At 42.2% G+C, this 14,689-nt stretch overlaps 1 protein-coding gene across 1 annotated transcript; it reads right to left on the reverse strand.

The window, feature by feature from the left end:
- Positions 1-5,128: 5,128 nt before the first annotated feature.
- Positions 5,129-9,788, reverse strand: rwdd1 (RWD domain containing 1). Its single transcript, XM_071470130.1, has 7 exons — positions 9,566-9,788; positions 9,050-9,115; positions 8,793-8,923; positions 6,838-6,981; positions 6,486-6,618; positions 6,328-6,390; positions 5,129-5,614 (listed from the first exon to the last, which is right to left on the reverse strand). The coding sequence occupies exons 1-7, from the start codon at positions 9,636-9,638 to the stop codon at positions 5,502-5,504; spliced, it is 723 nt and encodes a 240-aa protein (XP_071326231.1). The 5' UTR covers positions 9,639-9,788; the 3' UTR covers positions 5,129-5,501.
- Positions 9,789-14,689: the final 4,901 nt, after the last annotated feature.

The following is a 14,689-nucleotide window of genomic DNA, read 5'->3' on the forward strand; positions in this document are numbered from 1 at the left end:
GAGATTTGTCTTTCATCTGTCTGTCGAACCCTGCACAGTTCACACTGATGGGTGTTTACATTTGAAACTTTGAAAAACAGTTCACCTGCCGTGGACGCCACATTTCAATAACCAGGGCAGTTACCGGGGAAGAGACAGGGAGGGATTTGGACTCAGAGCCTGGTCTGGACCAGGATCTGCTGCTGTGGGCCTGTAAAGCTGTTCACACCTGTTGTTAGCGTTACAGTGTCTCTATATGCAAATGAACACCAACATCGTCTCTGTTGGCGGCAAGGAGGGATGCACTTCCTGTGCCAGACCTGCCAGACATTAGAAGAAAAAAATCAAAAGAACACCTACTGGGTCTCGTCCTTGAACATGTAGAGTTTGGTTGTGTTAACACAACTAAACCTGGGGTGCTAACGTGTCTTTTCTGGTTGTGGCCAATGAGGGGCCTTTAAACATGCAGCTCATACATGTTCATGAGGAGGGTCACATCAATGAACAACAGGCTGAGCATAAATTACTGCTGTGGGCGTGTACACACTCATTACAAGCAACCAATTACACTACAGAGGAAGTGATGTGCATGAAACATAGGATACAACTGTGGTTTAGGGGAAAGTTTCCATTGGAGACGGTGAAGCCTCAGAAGCAGAAGAAAGCAGCGTGGTGATGCTGCACCCGTTTGTTTTGTCCACACAGACTGTCCTCATTTACTCAGTCTGTACCTTCTGCCAGGGGTCTCTCAGCCAAAACAATAACAAAAGATGGTGTTGGGTGACATCATGATATAGTGTGGAATGATGGGAGTTGTTGTCTCCTCCTGGTTTGGATTTCTAAAGTGTCAGTGGTTCAGGAGGTTTTTACCTGGAGCTGAATTATCTACAGAGGTCTCCTCCTCTCCACAACAAACAGACCAGCTGATTAAAACCAGTAAAAACACAGAATGAAACAGTTTCACATTTAATGTCAGTGTTTCACCCACACTATACAGCTGGGAAGGGAAGGGTTGGACTAATAATCTAACAAACTAACTGCCAATCCATGAACCAGACGTTCAGGAAGTTTTTACGTGCAGCTAAATTATCCACAGAGGTGTTCTCCTCTCTGTAACAAAGGGACCAGTGGATTAAAACCAGTAAAAAAAGAATAAAGCAGTGTCTGTGATTTTCTGGCGCTTCTTGGTGGACATGATGTCTTGGAATGGCTGGAAATTGAGACTCCTTACCTTTGTTTTGTTAAGGATGTTTTTACAGGTTCACCATGTAGCCACTAATCCGCCAAGCAGGCAAGTCCTGGCCAGGACTATGTACTGCAGGTCATTCCTCTTCTCTCTGTCACTCTTCGCTGGTTTTTACCAGCAGTCGATCAGCAGAGGTTCCTCCTCTCCACACAAACGCACCAGGGGGTTAAAAGAAACAAAACAGTTTCCCTTTAGAAATCAATGATTCCTTGAAGAAATCAATGATTCAATGCAGTAGGGAACAGCTCTCTTAACTTCTCATCCACACAGGTTGATGATCTTGTTGACAGTACTGTAGCCTCACTGCGTGCAACTCTAGACACTGTGGCCCCTCTGAGGAAGAAGGTAGTGAGTCAGAGGAGGCTAGCTCCATGGTACAACTCAGAAACACGAGCTTTAAAGCAAAATTCAAGGAAGCTAGAAAGAAGGTGGCGTTCTACTAACCTGGATGAATCTCTAAAGGCTTGGAAAGACAGCCTATTGGCATATAAAAAAAGCCTCCGTAAAGCCAGAACATCCTATTATTCATCATTGATAGAAGAAAACAAGAATAATCCCAGGTTTCTGTTCAGCACTGTAGCCAGGCTGACAGACAGCCACAGCTCTGTTGATCCATCTATACCTTTAGCCCTCAGCTGTAATGACTTCATGAGCTTCTTTACAAATAAAATTGTCTCTGTTAGAGAAAAATTCACTATCTCCTCCCCACAGCTGGCTCAGATGTACTGTCCAGTTCAGCAGCCTCAGAGTCCACTGTAACTGGCTTATATTTTGACTGTTTTACTCCTGTACATCTCTCTGAGCTCACTTCAACAGTCTCTTTATCTAAACCATCGACTTGTCTCCTAGACCCCGCTCCAACAAGGCTGTTCAAAGAAGTTTTTCCTTTAATCAACACCTCTATATTAAGTCTGATGAACTTATCTTTATCAACTGGTTATGTACCGCAGGCTTTTAAAGTTGCAGTAATTAAACCTCTACTTAAAAAGCCTACTCTTGATCCTGATGTTTTAGCCAATTATAGACCTATATCCAACCTCCCCTTTATTTCCAAAATCCTTGAGAAGGTCATTGCAAACCAGTTATGTGATTATTTGCACAGGAATGGTTTGTTTGAAGATTTTCAGTCAGGTTTTAGAGTCCATCATAGCACAGAAACAGCTCTGGTTAAGGTTACCAATGATCTCCTCATAGCCTCAGACAATGGACTTGTCTCTATACTTGTCCTGCTAGATCTTAGTGCTGCATTTGACACCATCGATCATAAGATTTTATTACAGAGACTAGAACATATGGTCGGCATTAAAGGAACCGCACTAAGCTGGTTTAAGTCATATCTGTCAGATAGACTCCAGTTTGTTCATGTTAATAATGACTCTTCTATCATCACAAAAGTCAGTCATGGAGTTCCACAAGGTTCTGTGCTAGGACCAATACTCTTCACTCTATATATGCTTCCTCTAGGAAACATTATTAGGAGGCACCAGATAAATTTCCATTGTTACGCAGATGACACCCAGTTGTACTTATCCATGAAGCCAGGTGAGACTAACCAGGTAGCCAAACTTCAGGTGAGTCTTAAGGACATAAAAACCTGGATGACCAGTAATTTCTTACTCTTAAATTCAGACAAAACTGAAGTTATTGTAATTGGCCCAAAACACCTCAGAGATACACTATGTGATAATATACTGACTCTGGATGACATCACCTTGGCCTCCAGTGCTACAGTCAGAAACCTTGGTGTCATTTTTGACCAGGACTTGTCCTTTACTTCACATATAAAGCAAGTCTCTAGGACAGCCTTCTTCCACCTGCGCAATATTGCAAAAATCAGACCCATTCTGTGTCTAAAGGATGCTGAAAAACTAGTTCATGCATTTGTTACCTCAAGACTGGACTACTGTAACTCTTTATTGTCAGGATGTCCCAAAAATTCAGTAAAAAGCCTCCAACTGATCCAAAATGCTGCAGCATGAGTACTGACAGGAACTAGGAAACGAGCTCACATCTCTCCTGTGTGAGCTTCTCTGCATTGGCTCCCTGTAAACTCCAGGATAGAATTTAAAATCCTCCTCCTCACCTACAAAGCCATTCATGGTCAGGCACCATCGTACCTTAGTTCCCTATTTTCCCAATAGGACACTTCGCTCTCTAAATGCAGGTCAACTTGTGGTTCCCAGAGTTTGTAAGAGTAGAATGGGGGGCAGAGCCTTCAGCTATCAGGCTCCTCTCCTGTGGAACCAGCTCCCAGTGTGGGTTCGGGAGGCAGACCCCCTCTCTACCTTTAAGATCAGGCTTCAAACTGTCCTGTTTAGTAAAGCTTATAGTTAGGGCTGGCTCGGGTATGTCCTGACCCATCCCTTAGTTATGCTGCTATAGAGCTAGACTGCTGGGGGATTCCCATGATTCACTGGGTGCTCTCTCTCTATTTCTGTCTCTCTCCCTCTCTCTCTCGATGACCTCATTCTGCAGGTCTCTCTGCCTCTGGAGCAGCAGGATCCAGATCCACCACTACTCATCTTTACTGTTAACCACTGTTACCTGTCATTATTATTGATAACACCATTACCGACACAGCTGTTCCTGGTCTCTCTCTCTCTCTCTTTTCCCCTCTCTCCTCCCCCACCCCCCCTTTTTTATCTCCTCCTAAACCCAACCGGTCGAGGCAGACGGCTCGACCCTGAGCCCGGTTCTGTTGGAGGTTTCTTCCTGTTAAAGGGAGTTTTTCCTCCCCCCCATCACCAAACGCTTGCTCTTTGCGGGAACTGTTGGGCTTTTCTCTGTAACAAAGTAAGGTCTGACCTTACGTTGTAAAGTGCCTTGAGATAATGTATATTATGTATTATGTATATTATGTAATATTATGTATATTATATAAATAAAATTGAATTGAATTGAATTGATGCTCTTCTGTGGACAGGACATTTCAGAGTTGACGCATGGCCATCCATGAGTGATGGGACCCGAGCTGCTATTTGCCTGTAAATCCAGACATCTGATGATTAAAATCCTTCATCTGGTTAAAATATAGAAGTGAAAAAGACCAAGGTGTAAAAAGTGAATCTTAAAATTTGGTTTAAAACATAAATAGGTAAAAGTCCATTTTGAGCTTCTGGCAAGTAACTGCAACACTTTCTTAAATCTAAAACATTCAGGAGAACCACGACGCTGACGCATGAGCATAGAGGATATGACATCATTGGCAGTCGACCAAATGAAATGGAGCTTTACTATGATTAAAATCACCATTTCTTTGGTTTGAGAATTGATGGAAACATCTGGGAAAATGTGAGAACACAACTCAAAAACATGTGTAACACAGGTGTGGTCATTTTTAGACATTTGAATGTGGAAAAGTTACAGATTATAACTTTAATAACATGTCTGTGAACTAAAGGAAACAGTGGATGGTAGGAACCATAAATAATCCTCTGGTATATATAGTATATAGGAGCAACATGTTAAAGATCAGACACTGCTTCACTCATGGCTGCTGCATCATTACACACAGACAGATTTGGATATAAAAGATACTGATTTGATATTGAAAGGGATCAAGAGTCACCATCATGAGTTAAATGCAGCCTTTAAAGTAAGTCATAGCTCAGCCTGATATTTCGATTTGTGAGTTCCACAAACTCATCACTGTTCCTCAGACTTCCTGTTTAAAAGTTCTAGGACCGTATTTCTGGGACCATGAACCACAAAAGTTGCCATAAAGGCTTATTCCACCCAAATGCTACTTTTTGACTTGTGGTTACTAAGAGTTGCATATTGGGCAATTTGTGTAATTGGCATAATAAGGTAATTATAAATTTAAATAAAGATGGAATCATATGCTATGGTCTTTGAGGTCACAAGATATTTGAACGATTGGAGAGACACAAGACACACTCAAGATAATGTATATACTTTTTATACAATAATGAACAACAAGGAAAGAAGTGAACCACCCCCGTTGTCATTAAAATTAATGACAGTAATGGTAACAGATGATATTTATTTATTGGGGTATTGATCCTTCTGAACACTGGTGAGATTCCCTGTTGTCTACACCTGATGTTACACTGCCCTCTTCTGGCCAAACAAGGTGTCTGTCACTGAGACGTCCTCCAGGTCAAACAGCACCAGTCAGGTCACACATTAATCTGGTCACTTTAATAGTTCAGGCATAGAAACAGACACTGGTGGTGTGTATGTGTGTGTGTTTGTATAAGAGTCTTTAAAAAATGAACACAGCTGTTGGATGTGTCTGGTCAGTCCTCTGTGGTCCTTAGTCCTCATCGCTGCCCATCTCTAAAGGGTCAAAGTCTGGGTCGTCCTCATCCAAGTCCAAGTCCTCAATGTCCTGGAACAGTGATTCGTCCACTTCCACGTTGTTTCCAGCTGCAGAAGAAGAAAGCAGTGAGTGTTAATCATTCTCCAGTAGATCCACTCTGAACTTCAGACATCACACACTTATTAGCCCCTCAGACACATGTTGAGGGTTCATATGATTCATTTATCAGCTCATATTTGGACCTGATGACTAGAGCTGAAACGATTCTGATATGATACGATATGAGATGGAGTGATGAGAAGTGAATGAGCTGGGTTTCATTTTGAAATTAATATTGTAGCAATTTAACCGATAATAATGTTGATTTTTTCTTTTGAGGAAACAATTTAATTGTTCAGTTTAAGAGACATGTGTTCCTCTCTTTTTATATTTTCTATGTTCTATATATTTTTAATATATTCAGTTATTTTTCCTATGTCTTATTCTTCAATAAGACAAAAGTAGTTCTTATTCAATTACTTGATTAATCCATGCAATAATCAGTAGAATACTTGATTGTCAAAATAATAAATAGCTGCAGCCCTACTGATCACATCATAATCATCATCTTCATCATCTTCATCATCTTCATCATGTGGGACACTTAGACCCGAAACCTGTTCCAGATCAGTGCTCACACCATGTGAACCTCTGAACTGCTTAGATTTCAGTTTTGAATTTAATGTGTTGAAGTTTTTGTCCATTTTAATTAAATTATTTTCATTTCTTTGTCCCAAAGTGAATCAACATCAGCAGCCTTAGATTCAGAAACACTCGTTACCGTCTTCAAGGAACTGAATGTCTGATGTGTCCAGATTGTGGTCTCTCTCAAACAGCTGTTTACCTGTTGAGGAAGAGATCACATGTTCACCGGATCAGATAGTGATGTAGTCAAGTTTCCAGGTGAGGAGACACTTTGACAGAAAAGAGTGTGTGTACCAGTGAGTTTGGGTTTTCCTGCCTGCTCCTCCTCCTTCTGTCTCTTCCTCCTCAACTCAGCCATCTCCAGCTCGAACTTGGCTTTCCACGCCAGGAAGTTTTCAATGGTCACCACAGTGCCATGGAACGCCACCTGTCACACACACACACACACACACACACACACACACACACACACACACACAAACACAAACACTTAATATCCTTCACACTATGGGAACATTGTCCTCCTGCCATTCACTAAAATAAAGTTTACTGCATTGAACTGGTTTGAACTGAGGGACAGATGTAGTGTGTATGTACAGACCCTGATTCATAACAATCCATAAATGTGTGTAAATTTGTTTCTCACCTTCTCCGCTTCCTCTGCCTCTCTCTCTTTCCGTCTCTTCTCTTCTTCTTGTCTGTTTTTCATCAAATCCACGATTTCGTTGAGTTTCTCCTGAACAGCTGTGACCAGGGTGAAGATCATCACCATGCCCAGGTTTTCTTCTGCCTGCAGGGAGCACATACACACATCCATGCTACTCATGATACTGGTGCTTTGTGTCAGATCAAGAGATACTGAAGAATGGTAGGTTGGTGACCTTATGAATATTATCATCATGTAGCAGCTCGTTAGTGTTGTCACTTCCTGTCAGTTTACTGTAGGGTGGATCCATGCTTCACGGGTTGTCTAACAGTTGTACAGAGATTTCTATTGTTCAGTGTTTTAACTGTCGATAGTGTTGTGTTTTTAACAGAAGAAATATCAGAAATGCTACTCTTCCTCTCATCAGCTGGAGGGGGGCGTGTCTGTGTTTGATTGACAGCAACTGGCAGGCTGAGCCCCAGCAGGGGACCAGGAGACAAAGGTCCTGTTCACACCTGATTTAAAATGAGTCTCAGTGACACCTGTGGTCAGATCTCATGCAAGAGAGAGAGAGAGTAAGCAAGAGAGAGCGAGAGCGGCATGGTGGGGAGGGTTTATCCATTAGAAATAGTACAATATTTTCGGTTCATGATAAACTTTGAGTGGAGGAGGTGGTCCTTCAATGTGGCCAGGACAGATTTGCGTTCACACTGCTAAAAGAATGTGGCCACATGTGGTCCAGACCAGAGCTGAACACTGGTGATGGCTCACTCAGGACAGATGTTAATACCAGGACTGAACAGATTGGAATGGGTCTGAACAGGACCAGAGTGAGGTGACTTGTGCTCAGAGTGTGTGTGAGTGGAGCTGAGGAAACACAGCAGCTCTAAACTGACTGATGTTCACTGTTCAATGCTACAGCTCAGCAGCTTCTTCTCCACTTCTCCACTCCACTTGTCGCTGCAGGATGAGACATGAAGTTCATGTTTGTATGTTGGATAAGGAGGAGACTTTAGCAGCTAAAGCTAATGTTTGTTGTGCAGCAGCTGCTATCGGCTCTGCCTATGATTCAACAGTGATCTCCCTGTTTTTATGCAAATATGGTTTAAATGAAGTGATTTGATTAGCTGTATGGAAAAAAGTTCTCCATCTATGTTGATGCAGCCTGTTGCGGTTGTTTCTGCTCATTTTATTTTTCAAACTTTTTCTTCTTCTTCTGTCAAACTTGTTTAAATTTTTCCTGTAATTTTCCGGTAACTTCTTTAAACCTTTCCCTCTCTAAAGATGCCTGCAGAGAGACGTTTTTTCATCAATTACTTTGTAGTGGGTGTAGTGATGTGTTTTCATTCAGCTTCCACAGCAAAGCAACTTCACAGTCGCATTGTCTGCACCAGGAAGAAGCTGATCGTACTGAACCTGGCTGGCATGGTGACCAGAGCAGTGATCATCCCTGCAGAAATCAGCAGGAGGACATACAGAGGATGTGGAAGAGGAGGTGACAGGAAGAGAACTGGGTCCAAAAAACAGAGAGTGATGAAGACGAGGTTATCTTCCTTCTGTCATCACAGGCAGCGTGAGATCACTACATCATAAGATGGATGAGCTAGTTGCCTGAGCAACAGAGGGCTGATACCTACAAGAGGATCATCCTCCATCTGTACCATTGATGGCTTTCAGGCGGTTCAGGCGGACAGGAGGGAAACGTTCCTGCAGCCCAGACATTGAACTACAAACCCAGGGAGTTCTCACACGCCATCTTGGTTGTTGTCTGTGTACTACTGAGTGTTTGAACATTTGTAACAAATCAGTTCTGACACTAATGTCAAGATAGGGAACCCCATCATGAAGCAAGAAGTAGAACATGGATTGTAAATTGGACAGACCCCAGGTTCACAGACAGGTCATGTATACAGGATTTGGACAATGGAGGTCATGTTGAGTTCAGATGGACAGACCTGTTGCTGCAGTAAGGTGAGGATGTCCTCCACGTCCTGGTCCTCCAGGTTCTCCTGGGAGTGGATCTCCCACAGTGGAGCCTCATCTGGGTATTTCTCTACATATGTGAATTTGAGTGTTGCTTCCACAGCTGCAGCGAGAGACAGAACAGACAGCTCAAACTATCACAGCCGTAACATCAGTATGAACACAGTCACACCTCAGGACTATTTGTTTTACCAGCCATGTGTGCAGTGGATGATGTTGGTGTACTCACTTTCTCCATGTTCTCCTGCATCTGAAGTGACAGTGATGGTGAAGCTGGTGGGTTCATCTGAAAGCACTGCAAACACACAGGAGTGAGTAAGATCAGTCCACACACAGGTCTGCCTCAGGCCGCCATAGTAAATCTGAGTCTGTTACACCAGGCAGTCAGTACAGTTACAGCTTTACATGACTCACTCTGTTTAACTGACCTGTGCAGCTACAATAAACTGAAGTCTACAGTTCAGCCTATTGATCCTACTTGACATATGTTTGATATACAACACAGAGCTGGGCCTGTTTAATGAAGCTGTCCGTGCCATATGTTCCTCAGTGTGGGCAGAATTGCAGCTCCTCTGTGGAGTTTACTGTTAGCCTGTTAGCCTCTGAGCTAGCTGTGCTCCTCTGTGGAGTTTACTGTTAGCCTGTTAGCCTCTGAGCTAGCTGTGCTCCTCTGTGGAGTTTACTGTTAGCCTGTTAGCCTCTGAGCTAGCTGCCCCCTCTCTCCGCCCCCAGCTGAGGCTCAGACCTGTGAAGGAGTCCGGGTAGATGGACTCTATCGCTTCCAGTTCATTCCTCTGCTCTTCGGCGTAGTCTGTCATGGTGGTGAGGCTGCAGGTTATCTGGAAGTTAGACAGACCATCCCGCTAAGCTAAGCTAACACACACACTGTGCACACACACAAGGTCCGCTGCTGCTTCTTCTTCTTCTAATGACAGGCCTGTCCGACAGGCTGTACACTGAAAAGCTCAATGCTGCCCTCCACAGACCAGGGTTTCTATTTATCCTATGTTTTTACACACAGACCAGTTGAGTGAAGACGCTTCACCAATATATTTAAAACTAGTTTCAGATGAAACCATAGATCTGAAAGAAAAGAGGAGAGACCCAGGTCTGACAACTCCCTGAATAACTGCCTCCTTTCATTTTTAATTTGAGTACAACATGTTGGGCTGTCTCCAAACCTCCACACTGACATGGACCATCTGGAGCTTTGCCTATGACTTTCAAATAGCTGTCTGAACCAGAGTGTCCCAGTCTCAGCCTAGTGAGAACGACATCATCTTTTCCCCCAGAGTGTACAAGCATCCTGATATTTACCCCTTCTCCACACTATTTTTGCCCCTGAAGCTTTAAGTTTTCCTTGCACATGTTGAAGCATTCACATTTTCCCAGCAGCACCTTCAGATCTACATTATTTCTTATCAGAGATTCTTTAGCCAACTTATCACAAACTTTGTGCGTTATGTAATAAATGTACTGAACTTGTACAGAATAAAGTGTATACAGCACAACTTCACAAAATGTACAGATGTGATGTAAATGTAAGTTCTGTTTATTTGAACTTAAATTTTAGGTAGCAGTAGTCCTGTAGTAATAACTTGTTGTCTATATGATGTTTCTCAATGTTTAAATGTTGCTATCTGTTGCTAACCGTTGTTGGGAAATGTTGCTTTCCTAACCAGATGTTGCGACCAGTTCTCCCGTCTCTGAAAAACAAGAAGAAAAGATACAGTTAAAATCAAATGTGATCAAAATAAATAGCTTATTACTATCCTACAGAAAAAAATTTAAGAGATCACTGCCAAATCACAAGTTTCTGTATTTGCAGAAAATATTAACTGTTCAAAATATATATAAAAAAGATGAATATTCTTTGCAATACTCAAGGTTTGAAAACACTGCAATTTTTTTTCATTTTGAACACTGATTTTCTGGAGCCAAAAACAGAAACTGATCATTTTGCGGAGTCCCTTAATTTTATTTTCAGGGGCTGTAACTTATTTGATGTGGTGTTGGCTCTCAGCCTACATTTGCACACTGCATGTGGAGAATATTATTTTCTTTTAATTAACCAACTTTTAACATAAACATATTTTTACATTGGCTAGCTGGCTAAAAGCTGAGGACAAAGCATGCTGCAGACATTTCACTTTTAGTGTTGTGTGACTGGACTGAGCGCTGATAGTTACTTGCTGTTGCACATACAATAAAGACAATAAAAAAATATTTACTCACCAAGTAAAGTTAATCCAACCCCCTGACCTTCACTCCTTGTGGTCTCTCCCTCTGTTGCTGGTGCAGTCTGGCAGCAGAAAATGGCCGTTGGTCACGTTCTCTGCTGTGATAGGAAGCTGCACTAACTTAATATTATAATACAATATTAAGTTTCATTAACTTAATTCTTTTCTTTGTTAAGTGAAGGCAGAAATGCTTATCCAAAATCAATATATTTTTGAGTTAAGACAACTTTCTTCATTTTTAATTTTGATCAACTTCTTGAAATAAGTTATCAACTTAATAAAAATAATGGACATGTAACAAATTGTATTTTTTATGTTGAAAAAGCTCATGTTTTTAAGTCATACTAACTAACCTCCTGAATCCTTTCTTAGAGTGTAGATATTCTGTAAATCTGGGGAAAAGGAGTTGAATGTGTTAAATGTTGCTGTTAATTTGAGTATGAATCATAGTTAGCTCCACTGCTTTCTGTCAGTACAAGTCTCGGCACCGCGCTCACCTGTCTTCACCTGTGGATCAGACAGGGTGGAATGTTGAAAAACTCATCTATCAGGAAGGTGATTGAATGAACCATGAACAGTCTACAGAAGAAGAAACACTTCCTTCACTGTCAAACACGGTGACCCAGGTGATCAGATTTAATTGCATTTAATTCATTATTAGACTCAATTGGCTTCTCTCAGCATGTTAATGAACCCACTCACTCTTTTAAACACACCCTTGATCTGGTTCTGACTTATGGGATTGACATCGAATATCTAACAGTTTCTCCCAGAAACCCTCTTTTATCTGACCATTCTCTGTTAACATTTGAGTTTTCAGTCATGGACTACACAGCATCTGGGGAAAAAATCTATTACAGCAGGCGTCTGTCTGACAATACCATTAGCAAATTTAAAGAAAGGATCCCATCAGTACTTAGCCCACTGCCATGTATCAATGCAGTAGGGAACAGCTCTCTTAACTTCACATCCACACAGGTTGATGATCTTGTTGACAGTACTGTAGCCTCACTGCGTGCAACTCTAGACACTGTGGCCCCTCTGAGGAAGAAGGTAGTGAGTCAGAGGAGGCTAGCTCCATGGTACAACTCAGAAACACGAGCTTTAAAGCAAAATTCAAGGAAGCTAGAAAGAAGGTGGCGTTCTACTAACCTGGATGAATCTCTAAAGGCTTGGAAAGACAGCCTATTGGCGTATAAAAAAAGCCTCCGTAAAGCCAGAACATCCTATTATTCATCATTGATAGAAGAAAACAAGAATAATCCCAGGTTTCTGTTCAGCACTGTAGCCAGGCTGACAGACAGCCACAGCTCTGTTGATCCATCTATACCTTTAGCCCTCAGCTGTAATGACTTCATGAGCTTCTTTACAAATAAAATTGTCTCTGTTAGAGAAAAATTCACTATCTCCTCCCCACAGCTGGCTCAGATGTACTGTCCAGTTCAGCAGCCTCAGAGTCCACTGTAACTGGCTTATATTTTGACTGTTTTACTCCTGTACATCTCTCTGAGCTCACTTCAACAGTTTCTTCATCTAAACCATCGACTTGTCTTCTAGACCCCGTTCCAACAAGGCTGTTCAAAGAAGTTTTTCCTTTAATCAACACCTCTATATCAAGTCTGATGAACTTATCTTTATCAACTGGTTATGTACCGCAGGCTTTTAAAGTTGCAGTAATTAAACCTCTACTTAAAAAGCCTACTCTTGATCCTGATGTTTTAGCCAATTATAGACCTATATCCAACCTCCCCTTTATTTCCAAAATCCTTGAGAAGGTCGTTGCAAACCAGTTCTGTGATTATTTGCACAGAAATGGTTTGTTTGAAGATTTTCAGTCAGGTTTTAAAGTCCATCATAGCACAGAAACAGCTCTGGTTAAGGTTACCAATGATCTCCTCATAGCCTCAGACAATGGACTTGTCTCTATACTTGTCCTACTAGATCTTAGTGCTGCATTTGACACCATCGATCATAAGATTTTATTACAGAGACTAGAACATATGGTCGGCATCAAAGGAACCGCACTAAGCTGGTTTAAGTCATATCTGTCTGATAGAATCCAGTTTGTTCATGTTAATAATGACTCCTCTATCATCACAGAAGTTAGTCATGGAGTTCCACAAGGTTCTGTGCGAGGACCAATACTCTTCACTCTATATATGCTTCCTCTAGGAAACATTATTAGGAGGCGCCAGATGAATTTCCATTGTTACGCAGATGACACCCAGTTGTACTTATCCATGAAGCCAGGTGAGACTAACCAGGTAGCCAAGCTTCAGGTGTGTCTTAAGGACATAAAAACCTGGATGACCACTAATTTCTTACTCTTAAATTCAGACAAAACTGAAGTTATTGTAATTGGCCCAAAACACCTCAGAGATACACTATGTGATAATATACTGACTCTGGATGACATCACCTTGGCCTCCAGTGCCACAGTCAGAAACCTCGGTGTCATTTTTGACCAGGACTTGTCCTTTACTTCACATATAAAGCAAGTCTCTAGGACAGCCTTCTTCCACCTGCGCAATATTGCAAAAATCAGACCCATTCTGTGTCTAAAGGAAGCTGAAAAGCTAGTTCATGCATTTGTTACCTCAAGACTGGACTACTGTAACTCTTTATTGTCAGGATGTCCCAAAAATTCAGTAAAAAGCCTCCAACTGATCCAAAATGCAGCAGCACGAGTACTGACAGGAACTAGGAAACGAGATCACATCTCTCCTGTGTGAGCTTCTCTGCATTGGCTCCCTGTAAACTCTAGAATCGAATTTAAAATCCTCCTCCTCACCTACAAAGCCATTCATGGTCAGACACCATTGTACCTTAGTTCCCTATTTTCACTTCGCTCTCTAAATGCAGGTCAACTTGTGGTTCCCAGAGTTTGTAAGAGAAGAATGGGGGGCAGAGCCTTCAGCTATCAGGCTCCTCTCCTGTGGAACCAGCTCCCAGTGTGGGTTCGGGAGGCAGACCCCCTCTCTACCTTTAAGATCAGGCTTAAAACTGTCCTGTTTAGTAAAGCTTATAGTTAGGGCTGGCTCAGGTATGTCCTGATCCATCCCTTAGTTATGCTGCTATAGAGCTAGACTGCTGGGGGATTCCCATGATTCACTGGGTGCTCTCTCTCTATTTCTGTCTCTCTCCCCCTCTCTCTCTCGATAACTTCATGCCATTAACATTGTATTTTTTCTCTCCCGTAGTTTGTGCTTCTCCTCTCTCTCCCTCTCTCTGTCCTCATTCTGCAGGTCTCTCTGCCTCTGGAGCAGCAGGATCCAGATCCACCACTACTCATCTTTACTGTTAACCACTGTTACCTGTCATTATTATTGATAACACCATTACCGACACAGCTGTTCCTGGTCTCTCTCTCTCTCTCTCTTCTCTCCCCTCTCCTCCCCCTCCCCCTCTTTCTATCTTCTCCTAAACCCAACCGGTCGAGGCAGACGGCCGCCCACCCTGAGCCCGGTTCTGTTGGAGGTTTCTTCCTGTTAAAGGGAGTTTTTCCTCCCCCCTGTCGCCAAGCGCTTGCTCTTTGTGGGAACTGTTGGGTTTTTCTCTGTAACAAAGTAAGGTCTTGACCTTACCCTGTAAAGTGCCTTGAGATAATGTATATTATGATTTGGCGCTAT

The sequence above is a fragment of the Trachinotus anak genome, unplaced genomic scaffold (genome assembly GCF_046630095.1).
Source record: "Trachinotus anak isolate AG129_WGS33_773 ecotype Australia unplaced genomic scaffold, CSIRO_AGI_Tana_v1 ptg000032l, whole genome shotgun sequence".
Taxonomy (NCBI): Eukaryota; Metazoa; Chordata; class Actinopteri; order Carangiformes; family Carangidae; genus Trachinotus; species Trachinotus anak.

What these genes read in the sequence shown, in the direction of transcription:
- rwdd1 (XM_071470130.1), bottom strand. Translation starts at nt 9,638, where the DNA reads ATGACAGACTACGCCGAAGAGCAGAGGAATGAACTGGAAGCGATAGAG. An exon ending in TCACCTTACTGCAGCAACAG is followed by an intron (nt 6,982 to 8,792) that starts GTCTGTCCATCT and finishes TGCTCCCTGCAG; the next exon opens with GCAGAAGAAAACCTGGGCAT. An exon ending in CATTCAGTTCCTTGAAGACG is followed by an intron (nt 5,615 to 6,327) that starts GTAACGAGTGTT and finishes CTTCTTCTGCAG; the next exon opens with CTGGAAACAACGTGGAAGTG.